General features: G+C 43.3%; 1 protein-coding gene across 5 annotated transcripts in view; it reads left to right on the forward strand.

The window, feature by feature from the left end:
- GTDC1 (glycosyltransferase like domain containing 1) overlaps positions 1-18275 on the forward strand; it is a 254239-nt gene that overhangs the window by 210691 nt on the left and 25273 nt on the right. For 2 of the 5 annotated variants that reach the window (XM_054177794.1, XM_054177801.1), the window contains exons 8-10: positions 4061-4131; positions 5061-5152; positions 13284-13976. In XM_054177794.1, coding sequence (XP_054033769.1) covers positions 4061-4131; positions 5061-5152; positions 13284-13367 — 247 coding nt within the window. In that variant the 3' untranslated portion in view covers positions 13368-13976. Of the gene's footprint in view, positions 1-4060; positions 4132-5060; positions 5153-13283; positions 13977-14261; positions 14519-18275 lie in introns of those variants that run through there. The other 3 variants (XR_008463067.1, XM_054177813.1, XM_054177806.1) reach the window with 2 other exon arrangements.

Here is an 18275-nt window from a genome sequence, read left to right on the forward strand (position 1 = left end):
TATGTAGCATCCTTGTTGCATCCTGATGAAAGTGTATTAAAATCTCTCTCTTTCCATATTGCTGTCTTGGACTTAGCCAAATCTAAATCTATATGAACCCATACAGTGAATATATGCAGCATCCTTATTGCATCCTGATTCTTGGACTAATTTTTTTTTCCCATTATTAACACAAATTAGCAAGGACAAAAATCATTTAATTAAGGGCTGTGCTGCACTTTGAAGCTGTAGAACACTATGTAAGTGCTCAGTATTGTAATCATTAGTAATTTTACTACTAAAACCCCCAAACAAATGGCTAAAAGTATGCACAGCAGAAGCGATTTTCAAAAATACCCTTTAAAAACTTTATCTCCAAACTGTTGCCACAAATTGTTTAGAAATTTGACAGCAAATACTATAAATTATAGATGTTAATTTTCATTCATTAAAAGTTCTTCAAAGAGCATTTGAAAGGGAGATGAAAAGCATTAACTTGTACTAGTAGTAGGCAGATTCCGATACTTAGAAGTCATGATAGCAAATGCAAATTGAGCTTTCTAAACCAAGGCTCTTAAAGCATGTTATTAAGTATTTTCCTTATCAATTTGAGCAGCAGTGTGGTGCTTTAAAAGGACCAGGTATGGGGGTCCCTACTAGTACTGGGCAGATGGACCAGTACTACTCGGTTTTATGCTGCCTCATTTACTTAGTGTTTTGCAATCCTTAATGTGCACAGCTGGCAGCTGAATGCAGGTTTGATACTAACAGTTTAGACATCTTTAGATGTAGCAGATGGAAAATTTTACACAAATAAAGTAGGAGAAAGTGTGCAATTAGGTTTTTATCTGCAGTTACACGATGCATCCTGTGCTTTCGCTTCGAACATCACCTTGGTGGGTGGTCATCATCTCGCCTTGCACCAAAGCTGTACCTTCTTGACACCACACTTGGTGTTGGATGCCTGCCCAAACACCAAACTTCTGTTATTGTTGAGTGTGAGGGAAGTCAGAAATGCAACCATCAGCAAAAGACAAAGGCAGGCCAGCAGTACGATTCCGGCAGCCCAGTACATGATGGTTGCATTCCATGCGAGTTGAGTCACTATGGTAAAAGCTTTGGCAAGACTTTTTTCTTTCTTTTTCAATAGTTTATTCATGATGTTCATTATTATGAGCTGTAAAGACTCTGAGAATTTCATTTTTTTAAATGTCTTATGGAATGTATCACTTTCTTAGATCTTGTAGACATGCTGTGGAAACCATAACATAAAATATGAGTTACTTACAATAACTAATTTTAATCCCATCTGCTAAGTATGACAACATTAGCATTTCCACTTAATTAAAAACACCCTTAAAGCAGCAATGTTTTAATCACTCCATTTTATTTACTCTCCTCCAGTGTCACTTATAATTGTAACTTTTTATTTTTTAATAATGAGGGATTTTTTTTTCTCTCTCTCTCCACTCCGTGCATCACACGAAAAAGTGCTGTCGATAATTAGCAGTCTTCTGTTATTACTAGACTCAGGTGTCACAACTGTGTCTCATCCTCATTACAGTAAAAAATTTCACCTATCAGATTCATTATTGCTAGATAATGCGACTGAGAGCCTTAGCAGGCCCTCCAGAAAAGTAATTCAGCCAAGCAAAATTATCAGCTAATTATATTTAGAATCAAAAGCCCAACAACTATTTGCAGATAAATTGTATGAATTGAAGTGAATAGATCTGAATATTAAGATTCATAGATTTAGCAGCTGATTTGTTAATTGGAATAAAAAGGCCATTTACTAGCCATTTTAACAATAGATCAATCGGAACCCTATTTATTATTTAACTAGCAGTGCTTAAGGATCGGAATGAAGAATAATTGTATTAGCCTGGTGATGTGATACTTTTCTGGAGAGGGGGCAGGAACACGTGGAAGCTGCAAAGCTTTTCCAGCCGTCTCCAGACCGGAGGCTGTGTCCATGCGTGGGGCTGAGCAAGAGGTCTCCGGATTTGAAAGGTGGAGGGGGTTTGCTGCAAGACCTCCTGCGCTGGAGGAAGGAGCCGTCAGGAAGTGGAAGTGGATGGAAACGCGGGTGCAGAAGGGTGGCAAATGAGTATGCAAATGAGATGATTAGCAAACGAAAGAATCCCAAATTTTAACTTTCATCCGGCAAACTACGCAGGCATTCAATTCTGATTTAACTAATTCATGATCCTGATGGAGGGTTTTCGTAGGGGGAAAGCTCCATACTGAAATGGTGACTCAGATTGCATCTTGGCCTGCAGTTCTGTTTTAGGGAGCTGTTCATTTATTTTAGATATATATATTTCTTCCCTCCCCCCCCCGCCATACAATATGATTAAAAAGCAAATATTCTAACGTAACTTAGTGATCTGAGCTATTACTGAAATGTCCACAGTTTCACTCTCTCTTTTTTTTTTTCCTCCTTTTTTTTTTTTTTCCCCTCCTAGATTAAAGAAAACTTTAGAAATCTATTTGCTTTGACATATGACACAATATTTAAGGACTGAAATCATCAATTAAATCACACATCAGAAACATTTCCCTTTGGTTAAAAAAAAACACTATAGTGCTAGACGATGTACACTTTGAAATTGTTGTTAATGTTTAAAATGCAATCTGAAGTGCATATGTTATTGGGGGGGAGGGAAGGAAATAAATAAAACCCCAACATAAATTACAAATTTTAAAGTTTATGGGGAGAAAAAAAAAAACAAAACCAAAACCAAAACAAAGCAACAATCTAGCAAGGAGTGCTTAGCAAAAGCCTTAGCAGAGAAATGTGTGCCTTTGGGTTTTGTGGATGGTTTTCTAGCCTGAAAGTTGAGTGTGTTATTCTTTTATTTTATTTTGGTTAAACTGAGGAGATCTAAAGGGAGCAGAATTCCTTCTGGGTGCCTCGTAATAAAACACCAAATCAACCCAGCACGCACACGAAGGTAGCAAAAAACCTTTCTGGGTTGTCACTGAAAATAGAAAAGGTGAAGTTTGACAAGATTTCAGATCATGGGGGGTGGGGGGGGGAGTTGGTGGTGGTTTGTTTTTTTCCTTCTGGGGACTGAAGTTAAAAATAAAGTCCTCGTATGGTCAACATGTTGGAGGAAATTCAAAGAGCTCTCATAAAATAAACATATTTTAAGAAGTGTTTCGAATTGCACTGTGTCATTGCTGGCCAGCAGAAAATTACAGTTGTAGCTTTGGAGGGACAGCTCTGCCAGAGCAATGGTCATTATGCAAAAAGAAATAAACTGAAAACCTGATGCCTTAACCCCTTCAGCTACTGCAAAGCAAGCAGCAAGAGGACAGCTCGCCCCTGCCCTCGCTGCTGGAAAACTTTGCACCCTGTTGCAGTTACAAGAGGTTTGGGGTTGACGTTAGCAGCAGGTTTCTGAATTCCTCCATGATAAAACACAACTGCCAAGCGCCGCGCGCCTTGGCTAAGCGGCCTCATCATTACTTATTGAAAACTACCACTGTTTAGATCCTGAAAAAAATCAAGGAAATTATCTGAAGCGTGTGCAAGAGCTCAAATATCCCAGCCTGAAGCATGCTGCAAGTTGTTCCTGAGCTATATTTAACCCTAACCTTTGGAGTCTTTAAGGCAAGCCTCTGCTCAGCCAGGTACCGGCGATCATCTGCACGTAGCTACCCCACGCATCCCGGCGGGCGCACGGAGCGCCCTGGGTTTGGGGGTTGGTTTGGTGTTTTTTTTTCTGCAGCATTATTAAGGCAAAGCCATCCATACTTCACCATGTTGTTACATGTGTCTGTCTGCTGATTATAAAATGTGTTAAACAGTATTTAAAAAACAAAAAAATGCAGAGCTGCGCTTTGATTTATTCAGCGAACAAAACATATGCTCGCTGTTCTGTTCTATGTAATTCATATGATCAATAAAATTTTCTTTCAAAAGAGCAACTTTGGCATTTAGAAGGATTGTGCTGCTGAGGGGGAAAAGAAAACCACCACGTTTTGCTCTTGCTGTATGTAGTCAACCTCAACCCTTTCGCACCAAAAGAAGTTTCTTCGGCTCTCTAATGTCGCTTTTATTTCTAACCCGCAGGATCGAAGCCGTCTATTGTGGCTGCTATCCCCTCTGCCCCAAAGCTTTGGTGTACCCAGAGATATTCCCAGGTAGCTGCTTTCATTTGCACACCGTCCTGGCTGAAACCTACCAGGGTGGATCCATGCTGAAATAGAAAGTTTGAGCCTCAACTTGAGCAAAAGCAATTGTTTATTTGGCAAGCCAACGTGTTAGTGTTAAGGCAAATTTTATGTGTTTTAATACATTAGAAGGAGTTTATATTTGCCATCTGTTCTTTTAAGATAACACAAAAGCAAGTTTTGAAATAGCATTCTTCATTGTTAGCATACACAACCCAGGATGATAGATTTTTTTGTTGTTGTTGAAAGGTCAGTGATGCTGCAATGGTTTGCAGATTTATTTATTTTTGATAGACAGTTTGAAGAAAAAAAAAGGGGGAAAAATGGGGGAAAAGGGGAAGAAAAGGGGGAGGGGGGGAGGGAAGGGAGGAAAAAGGGGGGGGAAATGGAGGGGAAAGGAAAAAAAGGTGGGGAATGGTCAAGGAAAAAAAAGGGCAAAGAAGAAAAAGGCTTAAAAATCGCACCAAATTATATAAACAATTTAATACTTAATAGCATGCAACTGCAGCCCAGGATCCACACTAATGTAGTAGCAGCTCTTTGGAAAAGGGGGGAGGAAAAAAAAAGAAGGCAAAAAAAAATCTCATCACTAAATGTATCACATATGCATTGTGTTACATTAGAATAATGTATTTTAATCACCCAAAGGAGATGTCTAAACAGCACAACTACACAGCCTTATTTAGCATTAAACATCCTTGTGAGCTGAGGTAACCTTATAAAATCATGCTTAAATAATGTAAAACACGAGGCGGCACAGAGCAATATGCATTTTTAATTAGTAAAGTGACTAATATCGAGTGTGTGCTTTGAGGTTTTTGTTTCATTAAAAATGTATCTGCTTTTTTTTTTCTTTCCTTTTTTTTTTTTCCCGTTCCCTCCTCCTCCTTTTCCTGCAGCTGAATATCTGTATTCTACACCTGAACAGCTCTTTAAAAGGCTTCAGAATTTCTGCAGGAGGCCAGATATCGTGAGGAAACATCTCTATAAGGTAGCTGCTGAGGAAGAGTTTTATGGGTGCTGGGATGTCACGTTGAAGTGCAAAGCAAAAGTTGGGGGGGGGATCAAACCCTTAAAAAACACAACAAAACAGCATTTAATTAACATACTGATGTTTAAAGGAAACATGCTAGGGAGGGATATTAGTTGTTTCACTAACAAGGATTAATTAAACTAGATGCCAGTTGTATTAACCTAGGTCTTATGAAATATGTGCACTTAATGCATGCTACATGCCTTTTTTGGGTTGGTTTGGGGGGGGGGGGTGTTGTTTTAATTTATTGTTTTGTAAAATGGCTGTCCTTTACATTGGGACCCAAGAGGCTTATAAAAACAAACCTGGATTAATGCAACTCATTAGTCTAAAAGGAAAATAAAAGAAAGATCCCACAATTATATTAATGAGGATAAGCCCTTACCTTCCTATCCTAATTTAATCTTCCTGTCCTCAAAACAACAACAAAATACACGTGCAGGTGACTGCTATCAGGTAAGATTTCTCTGCCGTGTGGAATGGTTTGAATTGTTTTCATAATTATTTTCATAGTTGTTACTATTTTAACATTTTGATTATATTTTTTTAAGGTGTGTTTAGCATAGGAAAAAAGTTTACCAGAAGCATAAAATCATGCTGGCATTTATCATGTCCTGTTCTTGGCAGTTAGGTAGAGAAAGCACAGTTTCCATCCGAGTTTGGGTCGAGTGGTCGGTGCTAGGCTGACTTTCACTTTTTAAAGAGGTGTATTTATACTGCTGAAAGTCACTTCTTTTTTTTTGTCGTTGTTAACTTTTAATTACACCGTTTTAGATGAAGCACTGGATTCGATGTTCTCCCAGTGAAGAGCTATTATTACGTGATGCTGGTTTTAGACAAATAACTGCTGTTTTCTGCATGCTGACACGCACATTTGCAGCGTTCTCTGACTGTTTCAGTCCTGGCTATGCCGTGGGTGGGTTGGATGCTTGTTAATCCTACATGACAAAGGTGTTTCAGGTTGTAAAAAGCCTGAATTCAGCCAAAGTCCTTAAAGAAGGGCACGGAGATGCTCCTCGCATAACGGTAGCCGCGCGGTACAAACGTGGCCTTCTTAGCATTCCCAGGAACACTGTTAATGAGCAAGTCGAGCAATCTCCTCCTTAATTTGGAAGCTCATGCTGCCAGCAGACCTAACCTCATCTCTCCACCTTCCTCCTCCCTCTGGGGACCAGGAGAGTGTTGGGTCTTGCTGTGCGTCGTCTGCGTCTCTCCCCCTTCCCGCACACATGTAGCGGGAGGAGCGAGGCTTTAGCCCACGCCTGACTGTTCTTGTGACCTAAAAATAGACATTTACATAATGATACATCAAAGATGAGGTTGGTTCTGCAGGAAACAGTTAAACTTCATGAAAAAAAAAAAAAAAAAAAAGAAAGAAAGAAAAAAAGGAGAGAACCAAAAATGCAATTTAACACCCAATTTCAAGCTCATTATCTTTCATTGTCTATTAACTTGGCAATGGTTCAGAAGGTAGCTCATAATAGTTTAAAATGCTGACTGAACACTTCCAGTGTTCAGCATTGCTTCTTGAGTCAATAGTGTTGTGTAGTTATACATGGTGGCTTCAAAGGGAAAACAGTCCTTAAACATTTACCTTGACATTTCCCAGTGCCTCAAGTTCAGCTGATAGTTGTGTTCACCATGGATCTTCTCTCTGTGGCTGGATCCCCAGCTACTAAACAGAGCCAAGGAGCACTAGAAGTGGAAACATCAGGAGAGCAAATGCTGATATGAAATAGCATGGGTTTAAAATGTGTGCAAAATGCTACTTTCCTTGAAGGATTTTTCTGCTTCTTTAAAAAAAAAAACAATCCCTTGGGATGATTTGCAGGCAGAAGCTGAAGGTGTTTTATCTCAGCCAGCCCTGTGCAGATCTGTGTGCAACAGGTAGCAGTTGAGCTGAACAGGGGATTGTTTTAAAATGAGTAAAGCAGAGCCTAATCCAGAACCTGTGAGCACCAGTGAAGAGATCCCTGTTGTCTTTAATAGGCTTTGGATCAGCTCAGCGAATACTGTTAGAGTTGTCTTTTTGTACCTACACCCACGTATGCAAGTCCTCCTTTGCAGTGAAACTACCAGCAAAAGCTCCTGGAAGAACTCTAGCTCAGGCATGTGCTCTTAGTGTCATTCCCCTTGGAATGATGCTGCCTTTTAGGAAGCAGAGAAAAGTGAAATCATGAAGGGTATGCAGCACTTCCCATGTATTTTCAGGGTGGTTTTTTCCAGATCAATATAATCCTTTATACACTACAGTGGAATAGAAAAAGGGATCCCAGCACAGCAGTGCGTGCTAGCTGCTTCTCTTTCAGCAGCAGCCTTCCTGACCTGCTCCCTGCCTTGAGTTCATAAAGCAGCTGTGAGGTCTTGAAAATCAAAATGCTTTTTAAAGCAAACAGTGTTTTTCTCTCCTGATTGGGGATTCTGCTTCACGGATTGGGAAGTTATCATCATCACAAGTACCTTGGCTTATCCTTTTACATATTGTTGGGGTTTTATTACTAAGGATATCCATAATAATTAGGCAGCAGGCTAATTAAAGAGGCAGTTTATTCCTTCAGCTGTCCTCAGTGCTTGTGCTGACAAAGTTAGGGGTGAAAGAGAGATAAACGGCAGCAGGGCAGTCAGGTTAGAGAGCCAGACACAGGGAATGTCCCTCTGAAAATGCACAGACCAAGGCATTAAACTGCAGTAGCTCAACTCAGTGCAGCAGATTGATGCTGGCAGACTTTTTAAAGCATCCCTAATGTAAGCACCTATGAAAACCTTTCCCAGTGATGTATTACTTACCCTGCCTATTCACAGCACCCACGGCTGGCTCATTTGCATTTCACCATTGCCTCCTACCAGTTATTAGCAGAAGATTGAGATGAGTGGAGAGCAGACTTCATTTGTTATCATTTATTTGTTCTGTTACAGCTTTATGGAATCAAACGTTGCTCTCTGGTTCTGGGTGCTCGTGGTTGCCAAAGTAAAGAGCCAGAATGAAGCAAGGAACAGCACCAGGGCATCATTTTCTGTCAGAATATACCATAAGACCTGTCAGTATTCACAGGCTTCCTATCTAGTAGATTTAAAATGTAAAAAAAAAAAAAAACCCATCCACCAAACAAACCATAAAATAGGGCAAAGCATTTGTTTCTGCATTATTTTCTTCAAGTTTACCTTTCAGTTCCCTCACTTCAGTTTCTTAATTTAAAACAGCATGTATAAAGAGTATACAGTGGAAAGGGACAAGAAGAGTTGCCAAAAGCCAGGCATGGAAGGAGCTGACAACTTTAAATAATCTCTCCCAGCCCTCCCAGCTGAATGAGTGCTGGTTGACATGCTGTCAGCTTCAGTTCCTACAGAAAAATCCTCCTCTCGCTCATGCTTCTTTAACAGAGAAAAGAATTTGGCCCACTTTCTGACATTCATCTTCTCATTTCCATCACACTACAGAAGCTCACCTGCCTATGAAAAGACACATGGCGTGATTTTTTTCCTTCCCCCCCCTCCTTTTCTTTCTTACACCACTGTAGAAGGAAGTCTGCTGAATTCAAAGGGATTAAACTGCTGTAAAATCAAATTAAGATCCCAGTTAGACCGTAGACATCTGAATTGTTTCCAGTCTCAGGATTTGGCTGTATAGGGCAGTTCTAACAGAACTTTTTTCTTTCCTTTTTCTTTTATTTCCCCTTTTGTTCCTTCTCTTTTTGCTCTGATTTGAGATAAAGCAGTATCTTTGGTAATTCAGGAACACGTGTAGAAGGGAAAACCACTCCTGATCCAGCTTTAAGATTTAGGCATAGCCAGGAAAGCAGCAGGAGGCATTCTCAGCCTAAGGATATGGGGTGCTGGACACATGAGGATGCAGGGGAGCCTCATGCCAGATGTCCCATCAGCCACTCAGCCCTGTCACAAGGAGTAGTTATTCACAGTTCTTGTACAGGCCATCTAAGGGCTGGGGATGAGACCTCTGCCCTTATCTTCACCCACACCCCAGCAAACCTTCATGAGAAGTCTGTTTTTCCATGAGGATGCTCACTGCCATGGATCAGCATGCCATATGTTTAATACTGTGATGAGCAGCTGATACTTGGGAGAAAACTCACAAAGGTAGTCACAGGGCATTAGAGATCTTCTCTTTGTCTTTTAGGGATTGTTCCTAACACACTGGACTTGGAGATTGTATAACCTTTCATAACCTTCTTTTGTGTAAAGTATTGCCAAAATCCCAGAGTTCTCCATTTGACATTGAGGCCTTTGGAAACCCTCTTCTTGTCTCTCACAGCTTCTTACAGCAAAGGTGATCATCATATGTCTACAGATGGCATTTAAAAGCATTTCCTTCCTTTGCCTCAGGGTTTCCCCACCTTCAGTTGCATTGTCTTCTTTTTCTGTAGTTGGTCAGCTTGAAGGAGAAAACCCCTGTCATCTTTTCTATACCATCCATTGTTTTATAAACACTTTCAATCTCTCCTCCTGAGTGTTATTCCATGTTTATATTCTGATCTCACATCATTCAAGCCATTTGGGTGCTTCAGAGCTGGATTTGTTCTGGTGTGATCATTGCTTTGCAGAGTGTTCTAGGCCGTGCCATCAGTTTATGTGATGTGTTTTACTCTGATAATTTTCAACCTGTTCCTTATGGAGCCAGACCTACTGTTTACTTTTTAATGGTGAATGTATATTGAGCAGATGTTTGCTTACAGTGTTCTCCAGATCTTTTGTCCCGAGCTGATAAAGTTAATGTAGAGCTTTATGGGGTATGCAAACAGTATAAATATTTCCATCCATCCTGCTGCTTTCCTGTTCATCAGCAGAGCATTTTTCCAGGAAAGAAGGAGGAATTGGATTGGATTTGTGCTTCTGCTTGGTCAGCATTAGGTGCAGGTCAGAAGGAGGTTGGAAGCACAAGTAGGAAGCTTGTGTTTGCCTCTTGAGATGTTCAGTTTCCAGTGAACATAATATAAAATGATTTCAGAAGTGATCTAGGTCTGCTTCTGAGAGTCCATATGGGAAGGTTATAGCAGCCTGGAAGCTCCAGAGTGCAGCATGCTATGTCCATTCTCTCCTGTCTCTCTGTCAGTACTTAGGCATGGGATTCTAAGTGCAATATATGTAACATAAGGATTTCTTCTGTGAAAGAAAACTTTGGTTACTTTGAACATAGAATCATAATCAAGGAAGGGACCTCTGTGGGTCACCTGAACCAAAGCAGGGCCAGCTTTAAAGTAGGACCTGACTTGAAAGTTGGATGAAGTTGCTCAAGGTTGTATCCAGGTTAGACTGAAGTCTTGACATTTTTCATTTCCATATGTATGGGTGATAGGAGTGCTTGCACAGGTGGGACTATCTGCTGGACTATGGGACACAACTGAAGCATTTTAGGTCAACGTGAGGTCTTCAAGCAACATGTGGAAGAGCTGGAAGCAGCTGTGATATAGTGAGGTCTGCTAACTAATGTGGATCTCTGTGGAAGAAGGGAGCTAGCTGTTGCAGTTGCCTGCTGGGTCATTCTGCCATACATACATAGACACAATGCAAGTCTGTACAGACATCAACACATATATATACAGGTGCATAGAATCTTGACAGCCTTGAGAAGTGGGCCAGTGCCAACTGCACAAGGCTCAACAAGTGCAAGGTCCTGCATCTGGGTTAGACCAATCCCAGGCACAAATCCAGGCTGGGTGCAGAGTGGGTTGAGAGTAGCCCTGAAGGGAGAGACTTAGGGGTGTTGGTGGGTGAGAAGCTCCTCATGAGCCAGTGCTCTCATGCAGCCCAGAAGGCAGCTATGTGCTGGGCTGAAGTCAGAGGAGTGTGGGTGGCAGGACAAGAGAGGGGATTCCGACCCTTGACTCTGCTCTGCTGAGACCTCACCTCCAATCCTGCCTCTAGTTCTGCTGTCCCTAACAGAAGAAGGACACAGAGCTGTTGGAGTGAGTCCAGAGGAGGCCACAAAGATGATCCAAGGGCTGGAGCAGCTCTGCTGTGAGGAGAGGCTGAGGGAGCTGGGGGTGTTCAGCCTGGAGAAGAGAAGATTCTGGGGAGACCTTAGAGCTGCCTTCCAATAGCTGAAGGGATCCTGCAGGAAGGCTGCAGAGGGACTTTTCATGAGGGTGCTAGAGACAGGACAAAGGGGAATGGTTTGAAGCTGAGGCAGAGCAGGGTTAGACCGGAGCTGAGGAAGAAGTTCTTCAGTAGGAGGGTGCTGAGACTCTGAATAGGTTGCCCAGGGAGGCTGTGGATGCCTCCTTCCAGGTGGATGAGGCCTTGAGCAGCTGAGACAAGTTGAGAGGTGTCCTTATCCATGTCAGGGAGGTTGGAGTAGATGATCTCTGAGGTCCATTCCAACCTAAGCCATTCTATGATAGATTCTATGATTAATTCTATGGTTCTGTGATTCTATTATTCTATGGTTATGATTCAATGTATGTAGCCTGCAGCTGAACTTTTCCCAAGGCTTGCCTGGCATGTGGCTCTCAGATATGTACATCTAGTAAATTTCAGCTTTGAAAACGTTGTTGATGGCAGTTGGTGCAGGAAGAAAGCCTTCATTAAGACAGCAGTTGCATGTGCATCTTTTAGCATAAACATCAGGACTCTGAACTTTCTGTTCTAACAATGTTAGATAGCTTCCAATTTCATTCTAGAAAGTAAATAAAACCTGGCAGATGAACCACAGCCACTGTAGAGTGGAAGATGGAGAAATAGGTCATAGGAAGTAGGACTGACTTAGAAAGAAAAGTTGCAAAAGTTTGTCAGAAGACTTTATTTGAATTACCTGGAGAAAGGAAGCCTGAAACTATTTTCCTACATAGTTGTCAGTGTGTTCTAAAACACCCTGTGCAAGGTACCCACCAGTGTATCTTGCACAAACTCACATCCAGCATTTGATGTTTTCTCTTTAAAGACAGAAAGAATGAGATTATTTTTGAAAGGCCTCCAAACTGCAGAGCAGCCCAGTTTGTTCAGGGAAGTACTGTTGCTCTGCTCAGGAGTGTTACCTAGCCCTGACTTGGGCCTCACAGTGCACCCAAGTCATGTAAACCAATGCTGTCTTTAGATGGTGGTTTCCAAAGGTGCTTGGAGTTTGTAAGTTGAGCTCCAAAAGTAATTACTCCAAGCTGCTTTCCACCTTGATTCTTCACCAGCACTTACAGAGGGAAGAAGCTGGGTCACAGAGTAAAGCTGCCCCGGTATAAATTGGCTCTGCAAATCCCTCTGCCTGCCAAATCTCAGGTTCTGTGCTGAATAATGGGCTCTGATTCTTCATTTTATTCAGGTTGTGGGGTGTTGGGTTTTTTATTTAAGTGCATGAAATGCCCACCACTTCAGTGCTGTCTGCTTGAACTCCAGCTGTCCTGAAACAGCAGGTCCAAATGGATGAATACTCCTTAATAATTCTAAGGGTTAACTCTGAAGTCCAGTGATGGCAGAGTAGAAGTCACTTGTTTCTTAAGACACAAGAAACAAATAAGTTGGTTATTTCATAGGAGATCTTGTACTGCTCGTGGCATCTTCCTGTGCTGCCTGTTCTTCATGCTTTATATGAAAACTTTGCTTCTCTTCATCTCTGCTTGTTTAGGATCTGTTGACTGAATCACTGTTCCTTACCAAACAAACACCCCAAAAAATGCCCAGACCTTTGCAGAGTTCTCACTCCCAAAAGGAGGAGTTGAGTTTATTCTCTCTAAGGTTACTCAGATATAAAGCCCAGGAGTCAGACTGATGATGGTCAAGCAGGAGAATTAGTCCTCACTCCATGGTTCTGCCATGTCAGAGGGTGAGAGATGCAGGTAAATCTCTGCAGGTATTCAATCTTTGGTATGTCCACCAAGACCACCAGGAAAGCAAAGAGACCTTTGATGGTGTTCATCCAGGAGGAGATAACCTGGGGGTGCCAACCGGTTTACCTGTCCTAGAAAACAAACAGACATACCCAGAAGAGTCCATTCCATTTGCCAGTAAGCGTTCTCTGACTGAGCTGCTTCCACACCTCCTGAAATGCCGGGAGCTGCAGAACATTTCCACACTGAGCCACATCCCTTTTGTGTCGCAGCATCTAACGTGGCTTTGGTGGCTTCTCTCTTGTGCTTCCTCGCAGGGCGAGACGGCTGGGTTTGCTTGGGCAGCGCTCGGCGGTAAATTCAGGTCTCTGCTCGCAGCAGAACCGAGGGAAGATTTGTGACAGATGGGGCTAAGTCACAAACTTGCAGCCTCAGGCAGAATTGTGGAAGTTTCCAGAGTGTGCCCATATTTACCTGATCAGAGAGAAAAGAAAATCTGCAGAGGAAGCCGAGCCTGGCTGCTTGTCATAGCTGACACAGAGCCATCTGCCACAAACCTGTGGCGGCTTCAGATCTCCAATCCCTGCCACCACCCCAGCTCAAATTAAATACAGATTCTTAGAGACGTTATGATGGTTACACATGTCCTCGGCATCACATGCAGGAGACTGTTCAAAAAAAATATGTGGCCTGTTGTGTAACCGCACTCATGTATCCCATATGTGGTGCCACATTGAATTTCCGGTTGAATCTGTTTTTATCCTTTGTACTGGATGACATGGTGCCTGAATTCTTTCTTTTCGCCGACACGATGGCAGCCAAGCTGCAGCTTCAAACGCTCACACTTGGCTGAGTTTCTACCTAGGTTGCCAGGTTATCATTGGAGCCTTATTGTGTCCTCAAAGGGCCACAGGGCCTGAAAGGAGGATCCCGAACGCCGCCGGACTAATTGGGCAGCCATCTCTGGGTTGTTGGGAGGCAAAGGGCTGCTTTTGCACTTCCCTGCCTTTTCTGTTTTGTTTTTCTTTTCTTTTTTTTTCTTTTTTTTTTCCTTTTTTTTTTTTTTTTTGTAAATTAATGACTCTCTGGCACAGGGGGGGTTGGGTTAAGTGAAGGTATTAATAAGGGGTCTGGCAGGTAATCCCATGATTCGTGGAGTTACATTTGCATTTAATTAATCTTAAAGAAAGCTGAAAGATAAACAGCTGTAATTCAAGCTAGCATGGGAAATATGCTACGTGGTGCCATCTATCCGATAAAATGAAAGCCCAGACACTTGTTTTATTCCTCTCAAGGATGGAGAACAAACAGATAACAGTCAAAAATGCTTCCAGTGGAAACCGGGAGTGGAAATGTAGCGGCGGTTCATCAAGAACCGTCGCATCCCGTTACAAACACAGCCTTTTCAAGATGAATCGCTTCCCATTCCAGCAGTCAAGCCGCTGGATTTGTTGATGTAAAATGTTTTGAAGATGTAGATTGTACAATAAATTTTTAATAAAGTGCCCACTGCAATTTTTAATTAGCATATCTCATTCATGTATAAGTGTGTACATCTATCTGTCTGTTTATCACTACGCGTATCCTTGTGTCAGAGTCAATGAATGCAATTGTGTCTTTATCTGATGAAGGAGAAGCTGGTTTGCAAGTGATAATAAAATGTTATGACAATTCCAAGATTTTCAGCTCTGGAAAGAAGCAGGAAGAGGACCCTGGGATGTGAAGCCTGGTAAGATCTCTCTTTGTGGACAGCAGTGAGGTTTCAGCTTCCCTCCTCAGACAGGGTAGCTCATCTCCCCATCCAGGCAGGCTGTCACCTGGCAGCATCTTCCCCCTTGCCCAGGCTCCATCCACAGCAGGTGGAAGTTAGGGGCTGCTCTCCCCCCCGTGCCTTCTGACAACTTCTGATGCTGTCAAGATGCCGAACCATCCTGTTTCAGTGTAAGAGAGAGCACATGGTACCTCTCTTAAAAATTACTCCATTAAGCAATCAAAAACCCCAGGAGAGATCCACAGTAAGTGTTTGGATATTTTCCCACAGAGTTGTAATTTCACAGGAATCGTCTGCTTTGTCTGCTGGTTCCTCCTCCTTTCTGCTCAGCCAAAGCCTAGCTTGGCTCTTGGCGTCTAATGTAGTTGAGCAGAGGTGATCTTCTCTGAAGGTTCCTTCCAACCCCTAACATCCTATGATTCTCAGGACAGACTGGAACAGGCTGCCCAGAGAGGTTGTGGAGTCTCCTTCTCTGGAGACATTCGAAACCCAGCTGGATGCATTCCTGTGTGACCTGCCCTGGGTGATCTGCCCTGGGAGAAGGGTTGGACTGGATGGTCTTCTGAGGTGCCTTCCAACCTCTAACGTTCTGTGATTGATTCTGTGATAGTCTGTAGAGCCAAGTAACAAGACTGCCTTGCACTTCTCACAGGGTGTATCATAGATGTTCACTGATGTTCTCACACCTTATGCCAGCAAGAGTTAATTAGAAATGTGTTTTAATCTTTACTGATGGGGAAACTGAGGCATGGTGCAGCTAAAGCAAATTCATTCAAGTTTCACAGCAAGTCATGCTCCAAAGCAATCCAAGGGAAAGAGGAGATGCTGTAATGTTGCTCTAGGGCTTGTGGTGAACAGAGTCAATACAGCAAAGCTCTGTGCTTTGGAGTTGAAGATTTGCTGTCTTCAGTGCACAGCATGACCAAAGGAAAGAGGATCTCACCCGGCTCCTTGGCAAGGTGACCCCTTTGGCCTTGGTGTCTCTCCTGATCAGGGATACTCTCACCATACCCAGCCCAGTCTGGTAAATGAGGGTTCATCTTGATGGAAAGTTTTGACTCCCAAGTTATGAATCCCTTGCAGGAATATCTTCTGATAGTTCTTTACACTCTCAACAAAGACACACAGCTGCTGAACAGCAAAGGTGAAAGGGGCCTTGCTGCATCTCCTGCAGCCTTCAGGTTGCCTTTATGGCAGTGGCCATCCTGGACCATTTGAGATCCTCAGTCAGGAGGGAGAGGTAGGACTTCCCAGGTAGATGGATGTGATGTTTGTCCTGAGGTGGTCTTCCCCCCAGCCCACTCTGAACTGAAAGAACCTGAGGAGTTTTGCCTTGCAGTTGGTGAAGATCAAACGAGACAGCCGCTCGGTGCTGCTTCATTTAAGCCTTCACTTCAAAAGGTCAGAGAGATGAATTGGGATCTCGGTCCCGTTGTTCCTACACACATGAGTAAGTGGTGAATGCAGAGACCTAATCTTGTGAGTAAAGTGATAGAATTAGCCCTTGCCTTCCTTTCATATTTATTGATGTTTCATCTGTACCGACACAGCGACGGTGAGCGCTTTGACATGAGTTTTGGTGCAGAGTCAAAGCCAAATGGCTTTTCCTGGCTCCTGCCAGACTCGCCAGGCAGCACTCCCACCAGGCAGCTTCTTGCCTTCCACAACAGTAACAGGCCAGGCACCTAATCCTGCAATCCTTTTGTCTTAGTATTCAAGATCGCAGGAAACACAGGTTTATTCCACATGAGAGTTGTCTTTTCCCATATAATAGAAAATAAAATCCTAAAATAACCAGGGAATTTTGTAGCAAAACCCTTTCCAGCGTCCCCAGCGAGGAGCTGTGGTACCAGACCAGCTTCCATCCGCGTGCGCAGCGCTGAGACCTCTGCCTTGGCTCAAAGCTGTTCTGAATTAGGAGGCTAGATTTGTCTAATTGCATTTTTAAAGAGCGAGCCAGCAGTTCATTAGAAATCATGGAGCAAATTCTGCTTCTCTATTACACCAATGCAGAAATCTTGAATGAATTTATATCAGGGGAGCTGGGGAGGGTAGAATGTACCTCCCATCTTGTTCCTCAGATTATTAAAAAGTTAAAGGGCCTTGAAAATTAAATTCACCTTTCTCTGCTCAGGCTGTTTACTCTTTGTTTTGGATTCCAGTAGGGACAGTTGAAATGAATTAAGCCATCTCATGGCTGCTCCTAGTCACTTTTTACTTGGGTTCTCGTGTACTAGCCCAAGACTAGTTTGTGTGGAAAAGCCTGGAGGGCATTTTCTTTCAAACAAATTGTTTTCATGGGAATAATTTCCTAGAGAATTCTATTAAAACCTTTCCACAAATCCTTGATTCTCAAGAAAAGAAAAAAAATCATTTTTTTTCGCTCTCTTCTCCATATCCTTGATTTGGGGGACTTTGCAATTTGTTATTTGCAGATATAAATGAGCACCTTAATGAATGTCCTGGAGAATTTTTTTCCCCTCTAATAGGCCAACCTGATTGAACTGAAATACTTTTTTAAATGGTTGAGGCTGGGAAGCAAGGCTTCATCTTGCAAGAGAATTTTGCCTCTGAGTTATGAACCCTTGCAAATAAGGTTCTATAATAGAAACACTGTCAGAACTTTAATTATAGGGTAATAAATAGCAACGCTGCATTATCTTCTGATATTTCTTTACATCCTCAGCGAACGTACACAGCTGTTGCTGGAAAAATGATCGTCAAGCGTTCCCGAACTGTGCCACAACTTGACACCCACCCTCCGTGAAAGCAGCGGCAGCAGCAGCGAGCGCTTAACGGGGAGGAGGCAGCGGGAAGCGCCCGTGGAGAGCAGGGAAGGGGCTGGAGGAGCGCAGGAATGTGGGAGCGCAGGGATGGGGCTGGAAGAGCGCAGGGATGGGGCTGGAAGAGCGCAGGGATGCGGCTAGTGGCGCGTAGGGATGCGGGAACGCAGGCATGGAATCACGGGAGCACAGGGATGCGTCTTCAGAACCCGGGAAGTGGCGGCGGCGGCGGCTGCCGCGGGAGATGCCCAAAGCGCATCTAACACGGGGGCGGGATAGGGACACGTTGGCACCGAGTGTCCCATCCCGGGAAAAGGCTTTTCCCATCCCGGCGAGGCCAAAAGGAGAGAACACGGGCAGAGGCAGGTTAAACGAGGCTAATGGCAGCTAAAGCAGAAATAATGACGCTAAAGGCGAGGAGGGGGCCGCGGACGCGCCGCAACCGGGGGTGGCACCGCGGTGCATTCCGCGCTGCTCCGCGCACGGCTGCGGGCGGGAGGGGTGTTCCGGCTTTCCCCGCGGCTCTTCCATCTCTTTTTGGTAACGTTTATACATACAGCAGGCAAAGACTACCCCCGAGACACTGAGGGTTTTCCGCGGGTGCGGAGCCTTTCCCCAGCCGTGCGCACCTCCGGCTGCCCGGTTCCATCTCTCCTCCAGTTTGGGTGTCAGCGCTCTGAGAAGAGAAACCCCCAAAAAATCCCAAACAAACGAAAAATAGCCCCCAAGCCCCACAAGAAAACACAGGCAAAGGA

This window comes from Dryobates pubescens, chromosome 2, assembly GCF_014839835.1.
Source record: "Dryobates pubescens isolate bDryPub1 chromosome 2, bDryPub1.pri, whole genome shotgun sequence".
NCBI classification, from domain to species: Eukaryota; Metazoa; Chordata; class Aves; order Piciformes; family Picidae; genus Dryobates; species Dryobates pubescens.